This window comes from Botryllus schlosseri, chromosome 15 (assembly GCF_051294905.1).
Source record: "Botryllus schlosseri isolate E-star chromosome 15, Bs_hap1, whole genome shotgun sequence".
Classification (NCBI taxonomy): domain Eukaryota; kingdom Metazoa; phylum Chordata; class Ascidiacea; order Stolidobranchia; family Styelidae; genus Botryllus; species Botryllus schlosseri.
The window spans coordinates 9,400,833-9,427,565 of record NC_137250.1 but is presented as its reverse complement, the minus strand read 5'-3'; the positions used below and the strand labels follow the sequence as shown (position 1 = coordinate 9,427,565).

The 26,733-nt window shown below is 41.6% G+C and overlaps 1 protein-coding gene and 1 long non-coding RNA gene across 2 annotated transcripts in view; both read left to right on the top strand.

Moving 5' to 3' along the window:
* The window catches only part of LOC145457243 (uncharacterized), a 109,300-nt gene that overhangs the window by 66,487 nt on the left and 16,080 nt on the right, over positions 1 to 26,733 (top strand). The gene's annotated exons all lie outside the window — the stretch shown is intronic.
* On the top strand, positions 20,774 to 24,067 carry LOC145457234 (spartin-like). The gene has a single exon (XM_080335419.1). It carries the CDS (start codon positions 21,890 to 21,892, stop codon positions 23,375 to 23,377), a length of 1,488 nt encoding a protein of 495 aa, XP_080191545.1. The 5' UTR covers positions 20,774 to 21,889; the 3' UTR covers positions 23,378 to 24,067.

Genomic DNA, 26,733 nt, shown 5'->3' with positions numbered 1-26,733 from the left:
GAGAGAGATATGGTATTCTTTTTCGCCTGCACCATCGAGATGCTTTGACGACAGAGATGCGATACGGCCTTAATAGTAAGGTCATCTAGTCTGCACCCCCCCGGTTTTTTTCTCCTCCATGCTATCCGTGATTGCTGAGCGCCTAGCAGGATAGCCGCGGACAATGTTCCTTCTAAGCTGCGAACGTGCGCAAATGCGCAGTGCTTTCACGGTCTCTGCGCACAGAAAATCTACGTTGCGCACAAAAAATCCGAAGTGATGACCTTATTTTTAGTCGTTACGCACTGTTTTCCAAGGGTCTGCGCAGTGAGTTGGTCAGTGTGCGCAGACCCGTCAAAAATTAGAGGGAACATTGGCCGCGGATACCAGTTTTCAGTGGCGGCTCGTGACAATATCGGGTGGTGGGGCAAGGGCTGCGAGCGACTTTTATCAACATGACGTCACAATGGCGTTTTCCAACGTAAAAAAGTAACTTTATGATGGTCACATGAATTTCCCGACAACAGTGATTTTAACGTAGGTGCCGCGAGAGGTTTGCCGGTGAGCCGTGACTTGAAGTGTGGTAACAAATGTTTTATTCATTTATTTTTAATCAAAGGATTATTTTACAAAATGTACGTGAACTAAGAATCGTCCCTATGCCACGAATCAAGTATCAGGTCATCCTTAGTAGCATGCGTTTTGATTTCATGGTAGAGTTATAGATTACGCAAATCGATAGACCCTAAAATCCGACCGTCACCCCAAATTCGAAATCCGGATCCAGTCCGGCCAGGTAAAAAAACATTGAAATCCTGCTCCGGCTCCTGAACCGGACTGTGGCCATCTCTGGTTACGACCAGGTGATAATAGGCAACCAAAGCGGAGGCACCCGGCGTACGATTGGATCAATAGACTGGACAACTTCTAGACCTCTCATTTTCGCTCTAAAGGCAACTGCGTAAACTACGTACGGAATAAAGATTCAATACGATTCATGTTCGCACTTGACTTGACCTGACTAATTCCAATGACTAGAACTCGAGAGATTGCGTAAGCCTAACTGGAAAGGTCAACGAGTTCGGACACATACGCAATTGTTATCTCATAGATTGGGCCTGTCATATTGAATCCAGAACATCAATTTGAATGGTCTTTGAAGAACTAAGGACAGCAGCCTCGGAACTTCGGTCTCGGAACAACGTAGGACATTTTGGCCTTGAAACTGGAGACTGTGACACAACACATACGGCTTACTGTCTATAAGTCTGCTGCGAAATCGCCGTTGGAAAATATATTAATATATAAATACATGAATAAAAGCCGTAACTTAGTATACTGTTACAAGAAATCATCGAGAAGTAGCATACGCAATCTCATAACCCATTCCGGTTGGTACACTGTCAAAATCAATGCAAACAGACGAACACCGAACTTTGAGTAAAATAGATCGAGGAATAGGCTGATCGAATGATCAGCTGTTAGCCGACATCGAAAATGAAATAGCTATCGCAATTGACAGGGGATTGTAAGCAAATGGTTTGAACGCCACAATTTCACAGTGAAATGGACATTGGCGAACATGAAATTATATGAATATTTGAATGCAAACCGAGAATCTTGGTTAGCTGTTTCATGCGATCATCGAGATATACCATTGGAAATATCATCACCGATCTCGTTATGGAACGCAGACTATAGATTAGCACAGACCGACACCGGCTTTTGCGTGAGATCCGCAATGACGTAGGTAGGCTAAGTATCAGATCAGCGCGCATCTCTACCATACTCGACCTCGAAAACGAAATAACTGCCTTGCAATCATTGAGTGTCAACTTTAAGACTTGGCACCGCGTTCGATACTAAAATCAAGACATACCGTGTGAAAGCTCATGACAGATCTAGGTATGGAACATCGTTAAAATCAATAGAGACCAATGCGATAAATGAAGAGTCAGCTCTTACTCGACTTTGGAAACGAAATTACCACCCACATAGTTCAGTGACAAACTTAAAACTTGTTACAGCGGTCGATACTAACACTTACCGTGCCAAATGTCATGACCGATCTCGGTATAGAACATCGTCAAAATCAATGGAGACCAATACCGGCTTTTGAGTAAAATCTGTTTGCTGTACTATGTACATGATAGATCAGCACACACTGAACTTCCGAAACGGAATTACTACCATTATCTTTAAGTAGCAAGCCTGAAACTTGGAGCAGTGTTAAATACTACCTTCACGACATATCATACCAAGTTTCAAGAATTATCATGGTGCGAAACACCGTCAAAATCGACCTATACCAGCAAAGGTCGACTCAACGCATATTACGGTAACCGAGTTCAGATATAGATACGATTGTTACATCACACCTTAAGGGCGAGTAGGCATATTTGCCCCGGTTGCTCGGCCATTTTACGAATAGGAGAGAGTAAATCACCGTTTCTTTATTGTGCGCGGCTTTGAGAGAATAGATAGTGAAAGCTTGATATGAGCGCTACCGGGGCAAGCCCCGGCTAGGCATTCACAAAGCGAAAACACAGAAGAGAATTCGATTTTCGCAGAGACTTCGCTATGTATGGGCGTTTGCAAGCGAAAGCACATGAAGAACGCGGGTTTCGCTGTGATCTCGGTATATATTGATTGCTGTGCGTCTATAAATGGTTGAATTGGTATTGAACAGAATTTTAGGTGGGGCAATGCCCCAGTTGCCCTATAGGACGAGCCGCCACTGCCAGTTTTCGAGTCTTTGGTTTGACCCGGCCGGGGACCGAACCCACGACCTACCGATCGAGAAGCTGGACGCACAACCATTACACTATCTCGCTCGCTCGCTCGCTCGCTTGAACACTGCAAATGCAGCACCATCCAATAGCAATGGGAAAATAGTTGGCAATTTGTCCGTCAGTTCTTGAAGCTCGGCAACCAGTTCAAGTTTCTCAACCCACTTTGCAAAATCCCCAGACGTTGGATAATCTGCGTAATTCCTCACAATATCAGTTAACTTCATATTCGCCATTGGGCCGCGATAGCTTGTAATATAGTTCAATGTATTTAAAACGTTCCAGTTAAAACCGCACAACCAGTCCTCTCGCCTTCGAGCCCGTTCTGTCGATCGCGTAACAGGAGCGTCGGGAGCACACACATAATAATTACGTTAATCACAATCACACTACCTAAATTATATATTACTTTCGTAAAATCGTATTAATCACATACTCCACATCCACTATATACGCGGAGCGCGACGAAAATTCTGGTCTTTACTCAATCTTTATGAAAATTATGTTGATACTCTCTGAAAACAGCCCCAAAATTACGCAGGCTATCTTCTTGATTGCAGGATTAAACTACTTCTAATTGACAAACTGAAAATAGCTAAAAGTAAGTAAGTAATTAGATCACAAAATATTGCGAAGTAGAAGTAGCGGGGAAATTAGATCTACTTGAGTAAGTGCCAAAGTAGCGGAAAACTACATGAGTACTTCAAAAAAGTAGAAATACTTCGTTACTGACCACATCTGCATATAACACGTGCCTCCACTACTAACCCGTATTTGTCTTTTCCACTGACGAGTTTTCTAAGCATTACCAGAACAGGGGTTCTCAATCTTTTTTCGGCCGTGGCCCATTTTCTGGTTTGAAAACTTTTTATGTCCCACCTCTTAGCCTAGAGTCATAGTCCTGCTCAATGCCTGGTAATCACCGGTGCCAACATGCCTATTTCTCTAATATATGCGCATTTTTCATGGCCGTTCATATATTAAAATGAATCGAAATGAAATCGCGCAAAGCGCAAAGAAAATTTTCAAATTGAATAAACCTCCTCCAAAATCGATTATCGAAATAATTTTAGGCCCCCTTAGAGCTCCTTCCCATTTGGAGCTTTGGGTTGCGGCAAATTTAGCGCGACTAGGAAACGAATCCCGGTGTCTATTCCAGAGTTGGATCAATTACATTATTTCAGTTCAATTACAATTACAATTACAATTACTTTCATGCATGTTTCAATTACATTACAATTACAATTACTCCATGCTAAAAATATCAAATTACAATTACATTACAATTACTCCTTGCATGCTTCAATTACATTACAATTACAATTACAATTGCTGCAGTTGAACATGTAATTGAATAATCATAAATTCAACCGTGCTCCTTGACAATCGTAGCGTCGTATTTAACAACAATTCAAGTCTAGTTCAGATTGTGTAGTAATAAATGCGTTTATGTGCGTACATAGTATGCTATGTAAGATGTCATTGTGACGTAATATAAGCGTGTTTTGTATGCTCGGTAATTATGGCTCACGTAATTGGAAATGTAAAATGTTATTTATCTAATTTCCTATGGGTTAGGATTAAGGATAGGGTGCAGTATGTCGTTGAAAAAGTATTATAATATATGCACGTGTCGGATTTGCGTATATAGTATATAATTGAAGAAATAATATTATTTTTATCGAGGGACGTAGGAATTAGGATGAGGAGTAAAAACAAAACCGTGCTTTGTCAGATAAGACGTTATATAATATCCAGTGGTCTGGTTAGTTATAGCCAGACGAAATAACGATGCAGCATCGTGATCTGAAATCGTATTGTAGATTGCCAACCCACGGATAGATGCGCAAGATGTGAGTCACGGATGAATGCGCTGACAAACGTACTGCAGAGCCGGCTAAAAGCAGCAAACTTTGTAGTCCTAGAGCTGGCGATGCGTCCAAATTTGATGCATCTGGTTTTTATCGTAAGCTATTGATGTAATAATTCCGAAAATACAAAATAAAATCTCGTCAGGGCAATGTAACTGCTCCAAAATAGCCGTTTAAGGCCGACTGTTCTGAAAAGTGAGAGCGCTGCAGCAACATGACCACAACAATTACCAATTACGCCCAGCGATTGTTCAGAACAATGCCGATTCTCAGACTTTCACGACTATTTTGGGATGGTACCATTGCCTGGAAATATACTTTTATTGCGGAATCAGTGCGACACTAGCTTTCGATTAGGACCATACATATCAAATTTCGACGCTTGGATCGCCAGCTATGGGACTATCAATCCTGCTGCTTTTAGCCGGCTCAGCAGTTCGCTTCTCGGCGTATTCAATCGTGAGTCACGTGTTGCGAATCCATCCGTTGGTTAGTAATCTAAAAATTGTATACAATGGCAGCCGAGGCCAGCATAGCAGTAAAAATAAAAAATACTTCGCCCGTAAGGGCGCAGTCAAGGGCTCCCGCGAATGGATCCACCAAATTCCTTGTCGACATTTAAAGAGAATGCATTATAAGTCAATTATTTTTTGTTGTGCTTGTCAGGTCTCAATAGCAATTTAATGTAATTGAAATTGTAATTGAGCAAAATTTTTGTCAAATTACAATTACAATTACAATTACACAAAATAAAAATGCTTCAATTACAATTACATTACAATTACATTGAAAAATGTAATTAATTACATTCAATTACAATTACAAATTACAATTGATCCAACTCTGGTCTATTCATAACATGACTAATTGACTAATCACGATTTCGGTGCGCATATAGTAAGCCGATATGAGTAAATAGATTGGTCCGGATTTCATCGGCAATCGGCATTTTCATGTTCAGTTTAGCGTGGGTATTTGTTCTCCAGATAGTTCATTACGACGATGCACTGGAATACAGCCGTACAGGCTATACATAAGGAATTGCAATGCGACTGTGAATAGCAAAAACGTAGGCCACCCCTGCCATAGTTGCTGAAGAGTGTTGCCAGTATCGTGCGCAGCTCATAGATCAAAATAGAATGAAAGTGATGATCATGATATTTTTATTGTATTTGTATTTCTATAATATAATATTTTGTGGTAACTGTGCCCGTCGCCAATGTTAGAGAGCACAGCGTTGTACTGACGGAGAGTTTCAAAACATGGTTGTTAAACTGAGTTGCCTTTTTTTATCTCGATATTGAAGTTGTGCGGTTCACGGCCTCTACGAATTTTGAAAAGTGGTCTACGAACCGTTTTGAGTTGGCGACCCCTATTAACGAGTCTATTTCTTGTGTATGGTCGTCCGCTTTTCCAAGATAGTCCAAGCACAACAATCAAATCCCCACATCCACGAACTGCGTCCGCGTTCCTAGGGGTTTAGCTCCCCCATGGCGGCGAACAAACATAACTGCATGTGATAGCGAAACGATTCAGGGCCAGCTTCGATCGGTTTTTAACGTGATTTCGGTGAATGGGATATGGGAGAGAAGTGGGGAGCAATATTTTATTTTTAAAACTGTGCTTGTGTTTAGTAATTACTCATGCGGCTATGCCATAGAACGTTGAATCCGGTGATACAGCCAATCCATGCTACTCTTGCATTTACAGTATGTACAATGATTTCAAATTAATGATTCAAGGCTGGAAGTTCTACATCGACTCCGCGGATTAATACGCTGCGCCAAATTCTCTATCCGTACAATTCATTGCGATGGTTTCACAGGAAGTTGACAATGCAATTGTCTATTTTGATGTTTCAATAATATGACCTACCGCAGTACATTAAAACTACATCAAACACACTTTAGTTTAAGTTCATTTGATATCCTTTTGAACGGCGACCCTATCAATCTATTTTGTTACTCCCAGTTCACTGGTCTACACGATTTTTGCGCCAGTATTTGTTTGGATCATATATGGGAGCGCTGAATCCTAATCTATCGTTATTTTAGCTCTATCACATCACCTTTTTGAAACAATATGTATGTCGATTATTACTATACCTTTTGCCTACTTGCAGTACTTACGAAAGTGTTTATGTTTCCAGACTACTTTCATTTCTACCTGAAGAGTATTGTGGATAAGCTATTTACCTTTGCAATTCGGATTTTGAATAGCAGAATGTAGTTTAAGGTCAACTCTCAAGAATTATATAAATGGTCATTAGAACAGCGTGAAATAACCCCTGAATCGCGTTAAATAACCCATGAATCGCGGTAACTGTAAATATTTACGCAGATTCTACCAATGAGTATAGTGTCATTATACCCCCTCTCTCATCAAATGCACTCGCACACATACTGACTTTGGTACTTCTCAGACCTTTCATTTTCCTCTTCCACTGGAAGCAGTTTTGACATGTCTCATAAATTACAACTTTTACTTGTAATTGAATAGAAATGTAAGGCGGTATTCGTCCTACTTGAGGAGCAACGCTGATTCCTTGAACTAGGGATGGTGTGAACGTGAGGTTCACGTTCGCGTTCTGTGTGTGAACCTTGGAAATTTATACGTTCACGTTCACTAACGAACCTTGGTAGGTTCTGCACTGTGAACCTTTTTCATATATATTTTTCACCCCATTACAACATCTTTGGTTGAAATTTATTGCATTTCAACTGCGGGCCACTCTGTGAATGGCGCTGATAGCATTATTGTAAATACTGGTAATCTTCATAGGGCCAGATTTCGTTAAAATAAAGCTTTTTTCATGTAAAATTTTTTCAGTTTTTGAGGCAATAAAGTTTTATTTTCAAGCCAAACTACTTCGTGACAGACAGTCCCAACCAGTAATGAAAAAAAGTAGTACAATTCTAACATATGTGGGAAAACTTCTAATTTACATACGGTAGGTGAAATTTGATCAATATTAAGATTTATAAGATCAAAAAATGTCAAAATTTTCAATTTTTAGGTCAAAATCTTCCATTTTTAGGTAAAAAAATCGTCCTAATGATAACTCTATCTCTATCGTCTACAAAAGTGATATCTGAGTTCTGAGTATACCCACGGTACAGATGTATGGATCAATTGAATCCAATCCTGCTTGACAAAATGGAATCCTAATGCAATCCGGATCCTGTTATTATCCGGACAAAAAACTTCCGGCTCAAGGCTGAGCAGTAGGGTTGTCCATAATTTGGAAAATCTTACAAATCCTCGGTTGTAATGTCTTATTCGATAGATTATTGATAAAAAACGACACTGAGCCTGAAAGAAGCTCACAGAAAGGCCGTTAAGATTTCGTGCAAAGCGTTTGAAAGTAGCTGCCGAAGAATGGGCGTGCCACCGACCATAGAACGGCGAGAAGACTAGTAATCAAGAAACCACGGCTCTTGATTGGATAATCGGCTATGCTTCAATGACCACGTCAGCAGCAGCTTGCTGATTACGTGAACAAGGAGTCTGCTACTGGCGGCGATTCTGTGTTGAGCAGTGAGCATGAGCAATGAGCATACTGATATTGACATCGTCTTCGGTATTTTTTGGTACCTCGTCAAATGTCATTAATAATTGTACGTAGTTGCGGTGCACTTCAGAAACTCTCCAAGTCCACAGGGCCCTAGAATCATCCTGTCCAGCCCTAATTATCATGTCATGAAGAGTCATCTTGACTGGACTGTAGCCAACCGTTTAGAAAATGGGGTAGCACCTTGTAATTCCCGAGAAAGGCGAGACGTGGAAAGGAAAGGGAACTTTTCGTATCGTTGCAAATAGCTGAAATACGGGCATCCCTAAAAGACGGAAAAGCGGAAAAACGGAAACAGCGGAAACTGCGGAAAACGAGCCCTAAAACGCGGAAATAACGGAAACAGCGGAAACAATAAAAAATGCTGATTCCTAAAAGACGGAAAGCGCGGAAAAGCGGAAACAGCGGAAAACTTAATCATCGATTAAATAGCGGACTTTGATACTGACATAATCTGCTGGTTGCAGAATCCAAATCAGCGGAAAACGGAGCGTAGCTGAAGCAGCGGAAAAGTTAACCATACGAGTTTGAGGCAAATTTGACGGAAGATTGACCATCGATTAAAGAGAGGACTTTAATACTGACATAATCTGCTGGCTGCAGAATCTAAATCAGCGGAAAACGGAACGTAGCCGAAGCAGCGGAAACAGCGGAAAAGTTAACCATACGAGTTTGAGGCAAATGATACTGGCATAATCGGCTTGTTGTGGAATCTAAATAAGCGGAAAACAGAACGTAGCTGAAGCAGCGGAAACAGCGGAAAAGTTAACCATACGAGTTTGAGGCAAATTTGACGGAAGATTGACCATCGATTGAAGAGAGGACTTTGATACTGATATAATCTGCTTGCTGCGGAATATAAATTAGCGGAAAACCGAACGTAGCCGAAGCAGCGGAACAGCGGAAAATTTAACCATACCAGTTTGAGGCGAATATGACGGAAAATTTGACCATCGATTACATAGCGGGCTTTGATACTGACATAATCTGCTCGCTGCGGAATCTAAATCAGCGGAAAACGGACCGTAGCCTACGCAGCGGAAACAGCGGAAAATTTAACCATGCCAGTTTGAGGCAAATTTGACGGAAGATTGACCATCGATTAAAGAGAGGACTTTGATACTGATATAATCTGCTGGCGGCAGAATCGAAATCAGCGGAAAACAGAACGTAGCCGAAGCAGCGGAAACAGCGGAAAAGTTAACCATACGAGTTTGAGGCAAATTTGACGGAAGATTGACCATCGATTAAAGAGAGGACTTTAATACTGACATAATCTGCTGGCTGCGGAATATAAATCAGCGGAGAATGGGCCGTAGCCTACGCAGCGGAAACAGCGGAAATTTAACCATACCATGTTGAGGCAAATTTGACGGAAGATTGACCATCGATTAAAGAGAGGACTTTGACACTGATATAATCTGCTAGCTGCAGAATCTAAATCAGCGGGAAACAGAACGTAGCCGAAGTAGCGGAAACAGCGGAAAAGTTAACCATACGAGTTTGAGGCAAATGATACTGGCATTAACTGCTTGTTGTGGAATCTAAATCAGCGGAAAACAGAACGTAGCCGAAGCAGCGGAAAAGTTAACCACACGAGTTTGAGGCAAATTTGACGGAAGATTGACCATCGATTAAAGAGAGGACTTTAATACTGACATAATCTGCTGGCTGCAGAATCTAAATCAGCGAAAAACGGAACGTAGCCGAAGCAGCGGAAACAGCGGAAAAGTTAACCATACGAGTTTGAGGCAAATTTGACGGAAGATTGACCATCGATTGAAGAGAGGACTTTGATACTGATATAATCTGCTTGCTGCGGAATATAAATTAGCAGAAAACCGAACGTAGCCGAAGCAGCGGAACAGCGGAAAATTTAACCATACCAGTTTGAGGCGAATATGACGGAAAATTTGACCATCGATTACATAGCGGGCTTTGATACTGACATAATCTGCTCGCTGCGGAATCTAAATCAGCGGAAAACGGACCGTAGCCTACGCAGCGGAAACAGCGGAAAATTTAACCATGCCAGTTTGAGGCAAATTTGACGGAAGATTGACCATCGATTAAAGAGAGGACTTTGATACTGATATAATCTGCTGGCGGCAGAATCGAAATCAGCGGAAAACAGAACGTAGCCGAAGCAGCGGAAACAGCGGAAAAGTTAACCATACGAGTTTGAGGCAAATTTGACGGAAGATTGACCATCGATTAAAGAGAGGACTTTAATACTGACATAATCTGCTGGCTGCGGAATATAAATCAGCGGAGAATGGGCCGTAGCCTACGCAGCGGAAACAGCGGAAATTTAACCATACCATGTTGAGGCAAATTTGACGGAAGATTGACCATCGATTAAAGAGAGGACTTTGATACTGATATAATCTGCTAGCTGCAGAATCTAAATCAGCGGGAAACAGAACGTAGCCGAAGTAGCGGAAACAGCGGAAAAGTTAACCATACGAGTTTGAGGCAAATGATACTGGCATTAACTGCTTGTTGTGGAATCTAAATCAGCGGAAAACAGAACGTAGCCGAAGCAGCGGAAAAGTTAACCACACGAGTTTGAGGCAAATTTGACGGAAGATTGACCATCGATTAAAGAGAGGACTTTAATACTGACATAATCTGCTGGCTGCAGAATCTAAATCAGCGGAAAACGGAACGTAGCCGAAGCAGCGGAAACAGCGGAAAAGTTAACCATACGAGTTTGAGGCAAATTTGACGGAAGATTGACCATCGATTAAAGAGAGGACTTTAATACTGACATAATCTGCTGGCTGCGGAATATAAATCAGCGGAGAATGGGCCGTAGCCTACGCAGCGGAAACAGCGGAAATTTAACCATACCATGTTGAGGCAAATTTGACGGAAGATTGACCATCGATTAAAGAGAGGACTTTGATACTGATATAATCTGCTAGCTGCAGAATCTAAATCAGCGGAAAACGGAACGTAGCCGAAGCAGCGGAAACAGCGGAAAAGTTAACCATACGAGTTTGAGGCAAATGATACTGGCATAATCGGCTTGTTGTGGAATCTAAATAAGCGGAAAACAGAACGTAGCTGAAGCAGCGGAAACAGCGGAAAAGTTAACCATACGAGTTTGAGGCAAATTTGACGGAAGATTGACCATCGATTGAAGAGAGGACTTTGATACTGATATAATCTGCTTGCTGCGGAATATAAATTAGCGGAAAACCGAACGTAGCCGAAGCAGCGGAACAGCGGAAAATTTAACCATACCAGTTTGAGGCGAATATGACGGAAAATTTGACCATCGATTACATAGCGGGCTTTGATACTGACATAATCTGCTCGCTGCGGAATCTAAATCAGCGGAAAACGGACCGTAGCCTACGCAGCGGAAACAGCGGAAAATTTAACCATGCCAGTTTGAGGCAAATTTGACGGAAGATTGACCATCGATTAAAGAGAGGACTTTGATACTGATATAATCTGCTGGCGGCAGAATCGAAATCAGCGGAAAACAGAACGTAGCCGAAGCAGCGGAAACAGCGGAAAAGTTAACCATACGAGTTTGAGGCAAATTTGACGGAAGATTGACCATCGATTAAAGAGAGGACTTTAATACTGACATAATCTGCTGGCTGCGGAATATAAATCAGCGGAGAATGGGCCGTAGCCTACGCAGCGGAAACAGCGGAAATTTAACCATACCATGTTGAGGCAAATTTGACGGAAGATTGACCATCGATTAAAGAGAGGACTTTGATACTGATATAATCTGCTAGCTGCAGAATCTAAATCAGCGGGAAACAGAACGTAGCCGAAGTAGCGGAAACAGCGGAAAAGTTAACCATACGAGTTTGAGGCAAATGATACTGGCATTAACTGCTTGTTGTGGAATCTAAATCAGCGGAAAACAGAACGTAGCCGAAGCAGCGGAAAAGTTAACCACACGAGTTTGAGGCAAATTTGACGGAAGATTGACCATCGATTAAAGAGAGGACTTTAATACTGACATAATCTGCTGGCTGCAGAATCTAAATCAGCGGAAAACGGAACGTAGCCGAAGCAGCGGAAACAGCGGAAAAGTTAACCATACGAGTTTGAGGCAAATGATACTGGCATAATCGGCTTGTTGTGGAATCTAAATAAGCGGAAAACAGAACGTAGCCGAAGCAGCGGAACAGCGGAAAATTTAACCATACCAGTTTGAGGCGAATATGACGGAAAATTTGACCATCGATTACATAGCGGGCTTTGATACTGACATAATCTGCTCGCTGCGGAATCTAAATCAGCGGAAAACGGACCGTAGCCTACGCAGCGGAAACAGCGGAAAATTTAACCATGCCAGTTTGAGGCAAATTTGACGGAAGATTGACCATCGATTAAAGAGAGGACTTTGATACTGATATAATCTGCTGGCGGCAGAATCGAAATCAGCGGAAAACAGAACGTAGCCGAAGCAGCGGAAACAGCGGAAAAGTTAACCATACGAGTTTGAGGCAAATTTGACGGAAGATTGACCATCGATTAAAGAGAGGACTTTAATACTGACATAATCTGCTGGCTGCGGAATATAAATCAGCGGAGAATGGGCCGTAGCCTACGCAGCGGAAACAGCGGAAATTTAACCATACCATGTTGAGGCAAATTTGACGGAAGATTGACCATCGATTAAAGAGAGGACTTTGATACTGATATAATCTGCTAGCTGCAGAATCTAAATCAGCGGGAAACAGAACGTAGCCGAAGTAGCGGAAACAGCGGAAAAGTTAACCATACGAGTTTGAGGCAAATGATACTGGCATTAACTGCTTGTTGTGGAATCTAAATCAGCGGAAAACAGAACGTAGCCGAAGCAGCGGAAAAGTTAACCACACGAGTTTGAGGCAAATTTGACGGAAGATTGACCATCGATTAAAGAGAGGACTTTAATACTGACATAATCTGCTGGCAGCGGAATATAAATCAGCGGAGAATGGGCCGTAGCCTACGAAGTGGAAACAGCGGAAAATTTAACCATATCAGTTTGAGGCAAATTTGACGGAAGATTGACCATCGATTAAAGAGAGGACTTTGATACTGATATAATCTGCTTGCTGCGGAATATAAATCAACGGAAAACCGAACGTAGCCGAAGCAGCGGAACAGCGGAAAATTTAACCATACCAGTTTGAGGCGAATATGACGGAAAATTTGACCATCGATTACATAGCGGGCTTTGATACTGACATATTCTGCTCGCTGCGGAATATATATCAGCGGAGAATGGGCCGTAGCCTACGCAGCGGAGACAACGGAAATTTAACCATACCATGTTGAGGCAAATTTGACGGAAGATTGACCATCGATTAAAGAGAGGACTTTGATACTGATATAATCTGCTGGCTGCAGAATCTAAATCAGCGGAAAACAGAACGTAGCCGAAGCAGCGGAAAAGTTAACCATACGAGTTTGAGGCAAATGATACTGGCATAGTCTGCTTGTTTTGGAATCTAAATCAGCGGAAAACAAAATGTAGCCGAAGCAGCGGAAACAGCGGAAAAGTTAACCATACGAGTTTGAGGCAAATTTGACGGAAGATTGACCATCGATTAAAGAGAGGACTTTAATACTGACATAATCTGCTGGCTGCGCAATATAAATCAGCGGAGAATGGGCCGTAGCTGAAGCAGCGGAAACAGCGGATAATTTAACCATACCAGCTTGAGGCGAATATGACGGAAAATTTGACCATCGATTACTTAGCGGGCTTTGATACTGACATAATCTACTCGCTGCGGAATCTAAATCAGCGGAAAACGGACCGTAGCCTACGCAGCGGAAACAGCGGAAAATTTAACCATACCAGTTTGAGGCAAATTTGACGGAAGATTGACCATCGATTAAAGAGAGGACTTTAATACTGACATAATCTGCTGGCTGCGGAAACAGAAAACGGAAAACGTGGAGTAGCGGAAGATATTCGGAATAGGCCCGAGATATTTTGTACCGTACGTGTCGTACATGATACGTACATTTTACAATTGTGCATTTGAGTGGCATGAAGGAAATTATAAACCATTTCATTGGCAACTTGACAATTTGCCGAATTTTTTCCACACACTTGAGAGATATCGGCCACAGTATATAGTAGTATAGTATCGGTCTCAGTATACGGTAATTGTGATTTACAATGTGATTTCGCGGTCATGGCTGTTATTCATTTATTGCCGATGTAGCAAGAATGTAAATAGGCCTACCCAAGAAGCCTTGAAGACACGAACAACAATAAAGTGGGCAAAACCACGCGTTTCGATTGATAATTCACCCCCGGATCACACTGACGACTTTGTCAGAATGATTGAAATATATCCGGACATAACTATCCGCATGGCACACAGCGATTTGCTTGACGAAACTAGAAACATACTGAAAGCATCAATGCAGAATACGGAACTGCCAAAAGTGCTATCTTATGGAATGTTAAAGCTATAGGGAAAACACCGCGATATTGAGACCAGACATGGGGTGATTAGATTACTTAATGACAGAGGTGGTCAAAGTAGTCAAGAAAGCTACTCACGTAGAAAAGGTCATGACGTGTTCCCTCACGCAAATTACGGCCTTCAGTTTAGTCGAAGAAGAGCTTCTTGGACAGGGGTGGGCAACATACGGCCCGCGGGCCGGATCCGGCCCGCGAAGGGATTTTGTCCGGCCCGCAGACAGTTTTCCATCTTACATGATCATGTGGCCCGCGGCCCCAGTCTGCCGAGATTCCCCACTACTTGTTTACTGCGTTAAATTTTAGTGACTGTATGTAAAGTGCGAGAGTAGAGCTAACGCGTAAGTTCGTCGTAGCGAGAAGACTTGCATTATCAGCATTTACGATGTAGTCAACCCTAATGTCGTAAGTGGTAATCGTGGTGTTCGTCGACTGCAATGGTCATTTACACCAGGCTGATATTTCTTAATTTTCATTCCGTAACAGCCGAATTGTAGCACGGCACACTTGTAGGCTTTTGTAAGGCACCGCTTATGTCAGGGGTCGCCGACTCAAAACGGCTCGCGGGACACTTTTCAAATTTCGCAGAGGACGCGGGACGCATGAATTCCATATCGAGATTAATCAGGCCACACAGTTGAACAACGACGCTATCTCGTCACCCACTCAACGCAAATCAATTGATAGCTTGGTAAATTTGGGGTACCGGGCCTATCGAACGCCTTGAAATCTTAATTAAGGATTGCACCGTGTGTTAATTGCTAAGATAGTAGCAGACATGACGGCGCCTGTATGACAATGCTGTTCTCAAATCCACATTGTCTTCGTCATTGTCGGCGTGAAATGGCTTCGAAGTAACATTGGTGTCGTTGAAATACATTCATTAAATACGATTTATTCCTGGTATATGTGGATAAATGGGTCAATATCTTATAGATTCAGCAATCCGGCCCGCCAAGTACTTAATTTTCCCATATCCGGCCCGCCGACTGGAGAAGTTGCCCGCCCCTGTTCTTGGAGGTACAGAACTTCAATATACAATTAAATAGTATATTCATATTGAAATGAACCCGAATATTTTCGGCTGACACTCGTCAGGGGTAATTGTCAGCAACTAGTAGAGAATTGGAAAGAACATTGTATATCAACAATCGTATCACAAAATATGACGTCACCAGTCGAAGAGCAATACGGAGAAGTTGTATGGATAGGATATTAACACTTTGCGCGATTAGTATACGATGATAAAAATAAATATGGCGTAACGTAAAAATGCCATATAGTGCAATTGTATTTTAGGAAAATAGACGGCTAGATTGCGAAACGGTGATGATGGGCCATATTTGCTGTGATGAAATATGTCATATGGGCGACAATGCGGTGCAATGCAACCTACAACCAAAATAATATTTACTTTCTTGGAAATATATACTTTCGTGGAAATATTCTAATTGTAGGGTTACACTATTTCTACTTGACAAACTGAAAATAGCGAAAATTAAGTAAGTAGATCACAAAATATTACGAAATAAAAGTAGAAGTCGCTAAGATAATATCTACTTGAGTAAGTACCAAAAATAGAGGAAAACTACTTGAGTACTTCGAAAACGTAGAAGTACTTCGTTACTGATCACCTTTGCTTAATGAACGAAATCGATTGCGATTACGATCACTTCTTAATCACGAGATTGCGATTACGATTGCAGCAAAATCTGGAAGTAATCAATTGCGAATACGATTACATTGGAAAAGTAATCACGATTACTCACGATCACATTTAGCCAATGATATATATACAATGATTGGAAACTGCCACGCCCCTTAACGCTATAAGATAGATTCCCGACGAAATCAGTCCGTCGCGGGATATGCTTGAGTAGAGGTACGGAATTGCGTATGTCGACTGTGGGGGAGTGCTGCAATCGACCTTTCTGGGGTACTAATTCACTGCTTTTCCCCAATTGGTTTAGTTTTTGTTGGATTCTTGAGCATAGTGAGGCAGTGCTGCATACTAGGATCTAATATAACTTTTAACAATGCACATTTATCAGAGTACCGACTAGCTGTGAGGCATTTTAGCATCGGTTGCAACCATGCATGTACGACACAGCCAAAAAAATTAATAGATACTGTGGGTGAGCGTCAATATAGATGTGCAGAACCTAGAAGGATTGTTAAAAGAGGATTTTAAAATATTCTGGCGCTCGCAGCTTTCAGAACGTTATTCATTGATTCGCTGATATTGTTAGTAGGTGGGCCCTCATTCAAAGCGGAAAATGCTTCGTTCTGAATTTGCAGGTATTTTTAGAAATGTCTCCCTTTAAATACTTGTCGAAATATGTTCTGAATTTGCCTGGCCATTGATTTGCCAACGTATCATATTTATCGTTGAATTGATCCTCTTCCTCCGACGAAACCAACGTGCGTATATCTTCCAATATCTTTTTCAATTCGTCCTTTTTGAAAGAATTATTGCGAAGCCATCTTTCAGCATCTTTGAGTATATGGTTCAGACAAAAAAACTTCGGCAAGTTTGGAAAAAATTCATGGAGTGGTTTCGTTATTCCCTTTTCTCGATCTGTGACAAATGGAATGTTTGAGCATTTATCCATCCCGAGGCAGTGCAATATGTCGCGGAGCATGTTTTCATGGTTTTTCATGAATTTTTTCTCATGTACCATAAATGCAACTGGGAATATTGGGTCCCCTACTAAAAATACGTTGCGGCACACCAAGACCGAAACGTAGAAGTCTCCGAGGGAGAAAGTGGTATCATAAGACAGTATTAACTAATATTCTTTTTCAAATGTGCAACTAGAACTAGAACTAATTAATTTTCAAAATCCGCAAGAACTGGAACTAGAATTAGAAGTACTCAAAAACCCGTCAGTTAGTTGACCATTAACTGACTAAATGTTTAGCTTGTACAAGTCTGCTGGCATCCCTTTAATAATATACACTACGCTATTCATAAGCATCTCGCAGGATGTACCAATTAGAAATGCCTTAACGAGCTAGTCTTGGCCTGGGCTCATTAGTCCAAGAAAGGGAGACCATGCCTAGTAGCCTAACTGGACGTTCTGATACACGTTCTTCGACCGATACACTCAATACAATACAATTTATTCGATATTGATACAGTGTTAGTAAGCGCTCGCTTCTCAGCGGAACTGGTCGGCATAATTGGATTTATTCGCTGTTGCGTGAATCGAAGAGCAAAACATAACTGCTCATACCTCGCTGACATGCTTATCTGGGTCATCTTGGAATAATGAATAACAATAACTTCGCATTTATTAGAAAGCGTAATTCAATCTCTACCAAATAAACAGCATCGCTTCACAGCATCACACACTGTAAACGAAAATGGTGTGTTTTTGCAATTTACTCCATAGCGCAGGGCGTATTTCAAGTCATCACACCTTTTGAGTACTAGAATTATCATTTGCACCCATCCCAGTGGGTGTGAATAAGCCTAATACACCCCACCATAACATCAAAAACACACCCCAAGCATTGGCATTTCGGGTGAATTATAAATGATTACACCTTTTTTCAGGCACTTATGAATTCAGAGGTGGTCAGTAACGAAGTACTTCTACTTTTTGAATTACTTGAAGTAGATTTGGCCTACTCTCACTACTTTTTAAGTAGTTATAATTTTAGACTACTTCTACCTCTACTTGACAGTTTTCAGTTTTGTAGGCAAAAATAAGCCTAGAAAACCTACTTACTAAATTACTTTGAACCACCACTCCTACTTCTACTTGAGTAGAAATTCCGGTGTTACTTCTACTACTACTTGAGTAGCGACGATGACTACTTTGACCACCTCTGCTTATGATAAACAGCCAGGGGTGCGACAAGTGTGCACTGCGCACTTCATCCATGTTAAAAATTTAGTCAAATCGATGGTCAATCTTCCGTCAAATTTGCCTCAAACTGGTATGGTTAACTTTTCCGTTGTTTCCGCTGCTTCGGCTACACTCCGTTTTCCGCTTATATGGATTCCGTTGCCAGCAGATTATGTCAGTATCAAAGTCCGCTATGTAATCGATGGTCATATTTCCGTCATATTCGCCTCAAACTGGTATGGTGAACTTTTCCGTTGTTTCCGCTGCTTCGGCTACACTCCGTTTTCCGCTTATATGGATTCCGTAGCCAGCAGATTATGTCAGTATCAAAGTCCGCTATGTAATCGATGGTCAAATTTTCCGTCATATTCGCCTCAAACTGGTATGGGTAAATTTTCCGCTGTTTCCGCTGCTTCGGCTACACTCCGTTTTTCCGCTGATTTAGATTCCGCAGCGAGCTGATTATGTCAGTATGAAAGTCCGCTATGTAATCGATGGTCATATTTCCGTCATATTCGCCTCAAAATGGTATGGTTAAATTTGCCGCTGCTTCGGCTACGCTCCGTTTTGCGCTTATTTGGATTCCGTAGCCAGCAGATTATGTCAGTATCAGAGTCCTCTCGTTAATCGAGGGTCAATCTTCCGTCAAATTTGCCTCAAACTGGTATGGTTAACTTTTCCGCTGTTTCCGCTGCTTCGGCTACACTCCGTTTTCCACTGATTTAGATTCCGCAGCGAGCTGATTATGTCAGTATCAAAGTCCGCTATGTAATCGATGGTCAAATTTTCCGTCATATTCGCCTCAAACTGGTATGGTTAAATTTTCCGCTGTTTCCGCTGCTTCGGCTACACTCCGTTTTTCCGCTGATTTAGATTCCGCAGCGAGCTGATTATGTCAGTGTCAAAGCCCGCTATGTAATCGATGGTCATATTTCCGTCATATTCGCCTCAAACTGGTATGGTTAAATTTTCCGCTGTTTCCGCTGCTTCGGCTACACTCCGCTTTTCCGCTGATTTAGATTCCGCAGCGAGCTGATTATGTCAGTATCAAAGTCCGCTATGTAATCGATGGTCATATTTCCGTCATATTCGCCTCAAACTGGTATGGTTAAATTTGCCGCTGCTTCGGCTACGCTCCGTTTTGCGCTTAATTGGATTCCGTAGCCAGCAGATTATGTCAGTATCAGAGTCCTCTCGTTAATCGAGGGTCAATCTTCCGTCAAATTTGCCTCAAACTGGTATGGTTAACTTTTCCGCTGTTTCCGCTGCTTCGGCTACACTCCGTTTTCCACTGATTTAGATTCCGCAGCGAGCTGATTATGTCAGTATCAAAGTCCGCTATGTAATCGATGGTCAAATTTTCTGTCATATTCGCCTCAAACTGGTATGGTTAAATTTTCCGCTGCTTCGGCTACACTCCGTTTTTCCGCTGATTTAGATTCCGTAGCCAGCAGATTATGTTAGTATCAAAGTCCGCTATCTAATCGATGGTCAAATTTTCCGTCATATTCGCCTCAAACTGGTATGGTTAAATTTTCCGCTGTTTCCGCTGCTTCGGCTACACTCCGTTTTTCCGCTGATTTAGATTCCGCAGCGAGCTGATTATGTCAGTATCAAAGCCCGCTATGTAATCGATGGTCAAATTTTCCGTCATATTCGCCTCAAACTGGTATGGTTAAATTTTCCGCTGTTTCCGCTGCTCAGGCTACACTCCGTTTTTCCGCTGATTTGGATTCCGCAGCGAGCAGATTATGTCAGTATCAAAGTCCGCCATTTAATCGATGGTTAAGTTTTCCGCTATTTCCGTCTTTTAGGAATCGGCATTTTTTATTGTTTCCGCTGTTTCCGCGTTTTAGGGTTCGTTTTCCGCTGTTTCCGCTTTTCCGTCTTTTAGGGATGCCCCTGAAATACAGAATACAAATTTATACAAGACCCAAAAAGCTATAAGGATACAGTAGGAAAAATGCGTTATATGAAACTGATTTACTGAAAGAAGGAATACATATATAAGTAATAATATATATATATATATATATAATACACCGTACTGGAGCTGGCTCATGTATAGGAGTATCATATTATCATTATTGGTTTATTAGCAATTTTTATCAGTTCAATACACCACAAAAATGCGATACAATGAAAAGATATGAAGGTATCGAAGCGACTTGGAGTAGTCTATGGAATGGAATATGACACCCACCTTGGCTTGGCCTAGGCGATGTGGAGTAGTCTATGGAATGGAATATGACACCCACCTTGGCTTGGCCTAGGCGATGTAAAGAGGAGGCATGCACACTGAATGAAAAGTAAAAGAACATAGTACAGAAAAAGCAAGCGAAAAAAAATGGGGTGGCATGTCATGGAAGGCGAGATCGATAGGTCAGGTCGTGGTCCGGTAATCTTGAGGATGGACTAGTATTTATTTAGTAGTAATTGCTTGTATTTCGACTTGAATGTGGACAACTGGACATTCTCGTCGACTGTCGGATGGCCGGCAGGATACTGTTCCACACGTCAGGTTCGGCATATTTGATAGAGCGATGATCTTTTCGGTCGATCATATGATATTTGGACGGCGGGGATGCGCCTGTGTTGTACTTGTGCCCGTTTGATTCCGAGGTAAAGAAGTCATTGAAATATTCAGGGCAATGACCGCAGTGGAACTGATATATAAACTTGGCGATTTCTAGTTTCCGCATATCTTCTATGTATAGGACACCGAATCTCTTCAGCATCAACTTGTTGGATGGATACCCAGGCCCCTTTGGGGCCCTAATAGCTATGATACGGAGTACGTTCTGTTGTAGTTTTTGCAGTGGCTCGAGTGCAGTTTTACTGGCAGTCCCCCAACAAAGGATACCATATTGTAACTTCGATTGGATTAAAGATTTAAATAGTATCAGAAGAACCCAAAATAATATAATTTGAATAAGCTGAACACACTACATTTATTGATGCACGTTAGCCGCTCATCGATTACATTTAGAGCATTCTGATTGTAACTAGTGTCCTCTTTTGCGGAATGTTGTCTTTTCGTTGCAGAAGAAAATAGTAATTAGACAAGCAGACCTATTTGCTACTTTATGTGCTTCACAGTTTACAAAGGAAAGCCTTTTTGTAACCTTGTACCGTATCGTTATTGTTCGTAACCAATGCATTCCTTTCATTCTGATTATTATTAAAATTTTATAGCGCATTTTTTAAATATGTTATAAATTTATTGTTTTCGTAATCTGTATACATGTCGCTTGCAAGTAGGTTTGATTTTTTGATGTATATAAGTATTTAAATCACTATTAGATTATCTTAGACTAATTTTCATAGATTTCAGACATTCCTTAGTCGTATCTAAAACAAACTTGATGGACGGAGCCAGAGCATTGCCTGTGAATTTACGTGACATTGTATCTGAAGTCTGCTCTTGCCACGCAAAGGCTGTGGCTTCGTTCTCAGAAGCTATCAGCTTCCAGGAAAATGGAGATTTATCACACGCACTTTCTCATTATCTCGATGCATTAAAATACAGCGAAGAAGGGCTGTGCCATAACGTCTTCGACCACGAGCAAACTGAGGAAACTTGGAATGATATAAGAGAAATGCAAGAAAGAATGATAATCACCCAAGGAAATGCCAAAGAGAGAATATATGAACTTCAAAGTAACTCCTTGATAGACGGCAGATCTGTTACGAATTCGAGTCTCCCTCCACCTTATTCACAACATGATTGTATGAATAAGAGTCCATCAGCCCCCGCAGTGTTTGAATGTGAAGCAAACGTGATACTTTTTATCGAAAATGGGGTACAACTGTATTTCGTTTCGTCAGACGATCAAGTAGGATCACCGCCACCATGTTATCCTACATCGTTATCTGTACTGCATCTCAATGGGGAGCCAAGTGCAGGCCCTCAAGTATTTGTAAAGGTGGGAGAAAAGATTTATCCGCTTGTAAAAGACCAAATGCCTGTCTACAAATCGTCAAACGGGGTGTATATGTTTCCTAATTGCAATGAAGCTGGCATTATTGATGGCTCATTCGGCATTGTGATTCCACGTAGTGTGCCCGCAGAGATTCGGCAAGAATTTGAGGGCATCCTGAAGGAGAACGGAGCCTATTGCTCAGAGGATCCAGATGAAGGGTTTGTTGACTTGTCAGAATTTGTTGGGGTATGCACGCACGAAGACGACTACGTTCCCCCCGCAGTTGGCGAAAGAATTGCGTTTTCGTTGACCAACGGTGCAAGCATTCTATCAGAGAAACTGCAACAAGGGACGCGTTACACTACCGACGCTGTGGAAGCTCAATCTGAAAAAATGCTTTCCAATGGAATCCCCTCAAAAACAGGATGGAGTATCAATCCGTCACTGAAAAAGGGATTGGAGTACACTAATACTATGGCCAAAAACACTGTCATGATAAAAAACTGGCTTGTTGAGTGGTTGCAGCAAGTAACCATCGCTGTAAGTCAGCAACTGGCACCGTATATCTACACAGCACCGGATCCCGCACCAAAAACAGGAGAAAAAGAGGTAAGCGGTGTGCTTACAGCAGGGCTAAATGGCTTTGCAAAAATTTGGAACGAACTAGAAAGCTCCGCGTCAAAAATAACAAAAGCGGTCACAACCGCAATGGTGAAAAATGTTGAGTATAAATACGGGCAAGATGCGGGAGAGGCAGCAGGTTTGGCTCTGGGAGCTGTTGCCAGTATCGGAGAGACGGCTTTTACTTTGGATAACATAGGCGTGAAGGTTATTGCCGACGCAGTCAACAATTATCCTGTTGACGGCGGTGCAAATCAAACGCAGGAGATTGATGATAATGCCCAATGCGAAGAAGAGATGCAGCGTTAAAGAAATCAATATTGGAGAACATGTTCAGTTCAGTTTATTTATGTTTTGTTCACAATGCGCTTGAAATTGAAGAATGATGCAATATCTACTGTGCTTGTTACTGTGATTTACTGAATGAACTCTGATTCGTGCTATATTTTAATTGATGCATAATATGAGCAGGCCTATAGCTTTTTGTCGTACTGTATGTTTTCATTTTTGTGATCAGTGAACTCAAGTCGCTACAGTATGCTATATGTTGATGTCATTAAGTGATATAGAAAGTTTTTGGTAATAAACAATCAATCACGCATGTTCGCCGGAGCATATAAAGATGGTCCTAATGGACAGGATACACCCACAAACATTTAGCTACACCGCACATCTTAACTTTTAAGACTTATCTTGTAACTCATGTTGAATGCCCTAGCTCAGTGGTTCTCAATATTTTTGTCTTCTCGGACTACTTTTGGGCCGTCACGGACCCCCCTCAAGTTTTCGTTCAAAATTAGTTCGATTATCGTGCAAATATTATGTATATGTTATACATCTGTCTTGTGCAAATATTATTTGAAGGAGTGATAAACAGCCACTTTTCTTGAAAATAACACCACACTATTTAGAATTGGGTAGACTTTTATTATTTCGAAGCGAATTTTGCTGCTGTATTTATCGTCTTGAAAATACATGTCTTTGATTTGATATGAACAAGTGCCGAAAATCCATTTCCACAAAGATTGGTGGTGGCGAATGTAATATTAACGCGTAACGCTTCCGACGACAGCTTTTGGTGAGAGTTTCTAATGAACATATCACGTCCAGCCTATAGTCACTTTTATCAAGCATATCATCAAAAAAGTTATTTAACGGTTATGTCACAGGAGAGAATGGATTTCGTGGCGAGTTTTCAATGCCTACATTGGGACAGATTGGGAAAAAATGCAGGATTTTCTATCTCAAACTACTGTTTACTATAATTTGCAGAGTCTGACAACTCCAAATCCAGAATGTTTGACCTTGCTATCTCCAGCATTTCATTTTTCCACAAACCCCAACAAAACATCTCTAAACAGCAATATGTTTGCATCGGCAGTCTATTGGCAATTTGACAAATAAAATAAGTTTGCACGGTGGGGTATTTCATCTCAACCGACCATTTTAATAATGCAAATCCTGAAGTTTTAGCAATTATGAAAAGAAACTGTCTCATGCTTTCCCTCATTAACAATAAATACAAATTAGGTTATCAATTATTTCACAAATTTAATCACATTCCCACGGAGCCATGGCGCAGAGGTGGCTGGAATCGGAAAACATGGCGCTCGACAATGGAGATTGATCTAGCGCAACGCGGGCTGTCGCTTGAAGACGCCCACGACCGCCTACGTGGGAAACGTTTAACACGAGCCCAAATCTGATTATCTCATGTTCTTCTGTTTCCGGTTTTCTTTTGCCCTTTTTATTTTTATTTTATTCAATTGAAAAGTCGATATATATATATATACAAATTTAAAGGTTTCGCGGACCCCGGTTGAGAACCACTGCCCTGGTGGCTTTACTGAAGTCAGTTCACAGTCCTTGACTTGGAGGCAGGGCCGTAACAGCACTTCGTCAGGCCCCCCCCCAAAACGTTGGTCTTGGGCCCCCCATACGGCGATAAACCAAACTTTCTGGGGGGCTTCGCCCCCCAGACCCCCCTTTGGCATTTCCATCTTTGCCGCTACTTGTCATCTACATTGGGTCTCCGCTTACTGAGTCACATATTCCCGCCTGGACGCGCGAAGCGCGAAAAATTTATATAATTCATGATTGAACCGGTCAATATTACCGGGCGTACACCCGTTGGCAGGAATAAAACACCACTTCGTCAGCCCCCCACAAAAAATTGGGTCTTTGGCTCCGATAGGGTGATAACTCGCCCCCTCCCTCATCACGTTGTTCGCTTTTGTCACGAAATTAGTCGTACTGTCTAGTCAGCCAGCGCCAGGCGCGAAAATTTTCGATAATTCATGATTAGGGCTGGGCAAAATCGAGTACCTGAGTGATTCGATTCTGAATCACGTAATATGCTTCGAGTCGAGTAATCGAGTATCATCCATTATGACGCCATGACATAATATAATACGTCAAAGTTCAGATATCTAAATCTTATGTCACCACAAATAATTTAATGCCTGTTATCCCTCCCATAAATGATACATTGGTATTTTTTTCGACCATACCGATTTCATTTCACTTGGTGATGATGTTGTAGGATAATCATGACTTCGGAAATGTGCTACATCCAGTAACCTTCGTAGCTTTGTACCATATGTTTCGTATGCTACGCTACAGCCAATCAAGGTTCCAAGGCTTCTACAGTGAAAATTGGTATCGAAACTATAATTATCGTTGATAAATTAACATTCAGTGGCGAGAAGCGTACAATTTCAGTACTCGAAAAAATCGTCCTTTGCTACTCGACTCGAATCATTAAAATTAATACTCGATTCAGATTCGAGTACTCGAATCATTGTACCCAGCCCTATTCATGATAAAAGCGGCCAATAAGATCGAGAATTGCATATATATTGCTATCAATTTCTTGTCCTCTCTGCTCACGTTATCAGATTTACCGGAAACTGTAGGGCCCGCAAATAATAATTAAACATCTTCGGGCGGGCGGACCCGTTGGTATGACTTCGTTACATGATGTGACGTGACCTCCTGTCTGCTATATCAAAAAATATAGAATAGCCCAAACGTACTAAACTAAAGGACGCAGACGATTTCAAATTGGTATTTCTTCACTGGCATATAATTTTAATCTGCGGATGGTATTTGTCTTCTCAGGTTCAGATTGTCAAGACAGGAACCTATCTGTATTTTGTATATATAACGAAGTTTTCGGACAGCGTAAGGGTAGTCCTTTTCGGCCCAAGTTTTCGCGCTGCCGATCGTTCCGGCACACTTCTTGGAGTCGCATGTAATATGTCCTAAATCTTTATATGTCTTGGCGCGGTAATGGCCAACGCCGATATGTCTATTTCTATAAATCTTGCGTGTTTTTTCTTGGAGGAAGAGTACAAATATTCAAGATGTTTGGCAGCTTGACATCGCGCGCAGCGCGAAAAAGTTGCATAAATTTTAAAAAAAATACTCTAATTTATGCTAATTCACGAAATAGTTTTGGGCCCCCTTTGAGCTCGGCCCCCCCCAATTGGGGGGTTTGGGGTGCGGCAGTTACGGTGCTGCTTGGAGGGCAGTTACTTTCGGGTCAAGACTACCTAATAATCTTTGGACGAGCCAAACCAAATCCCGACCTCTTTGCTCACTCATGACCATAGTACATCATGTTAGCAAATTATATCAAGATTCACCCATATAAAAAGCATGTA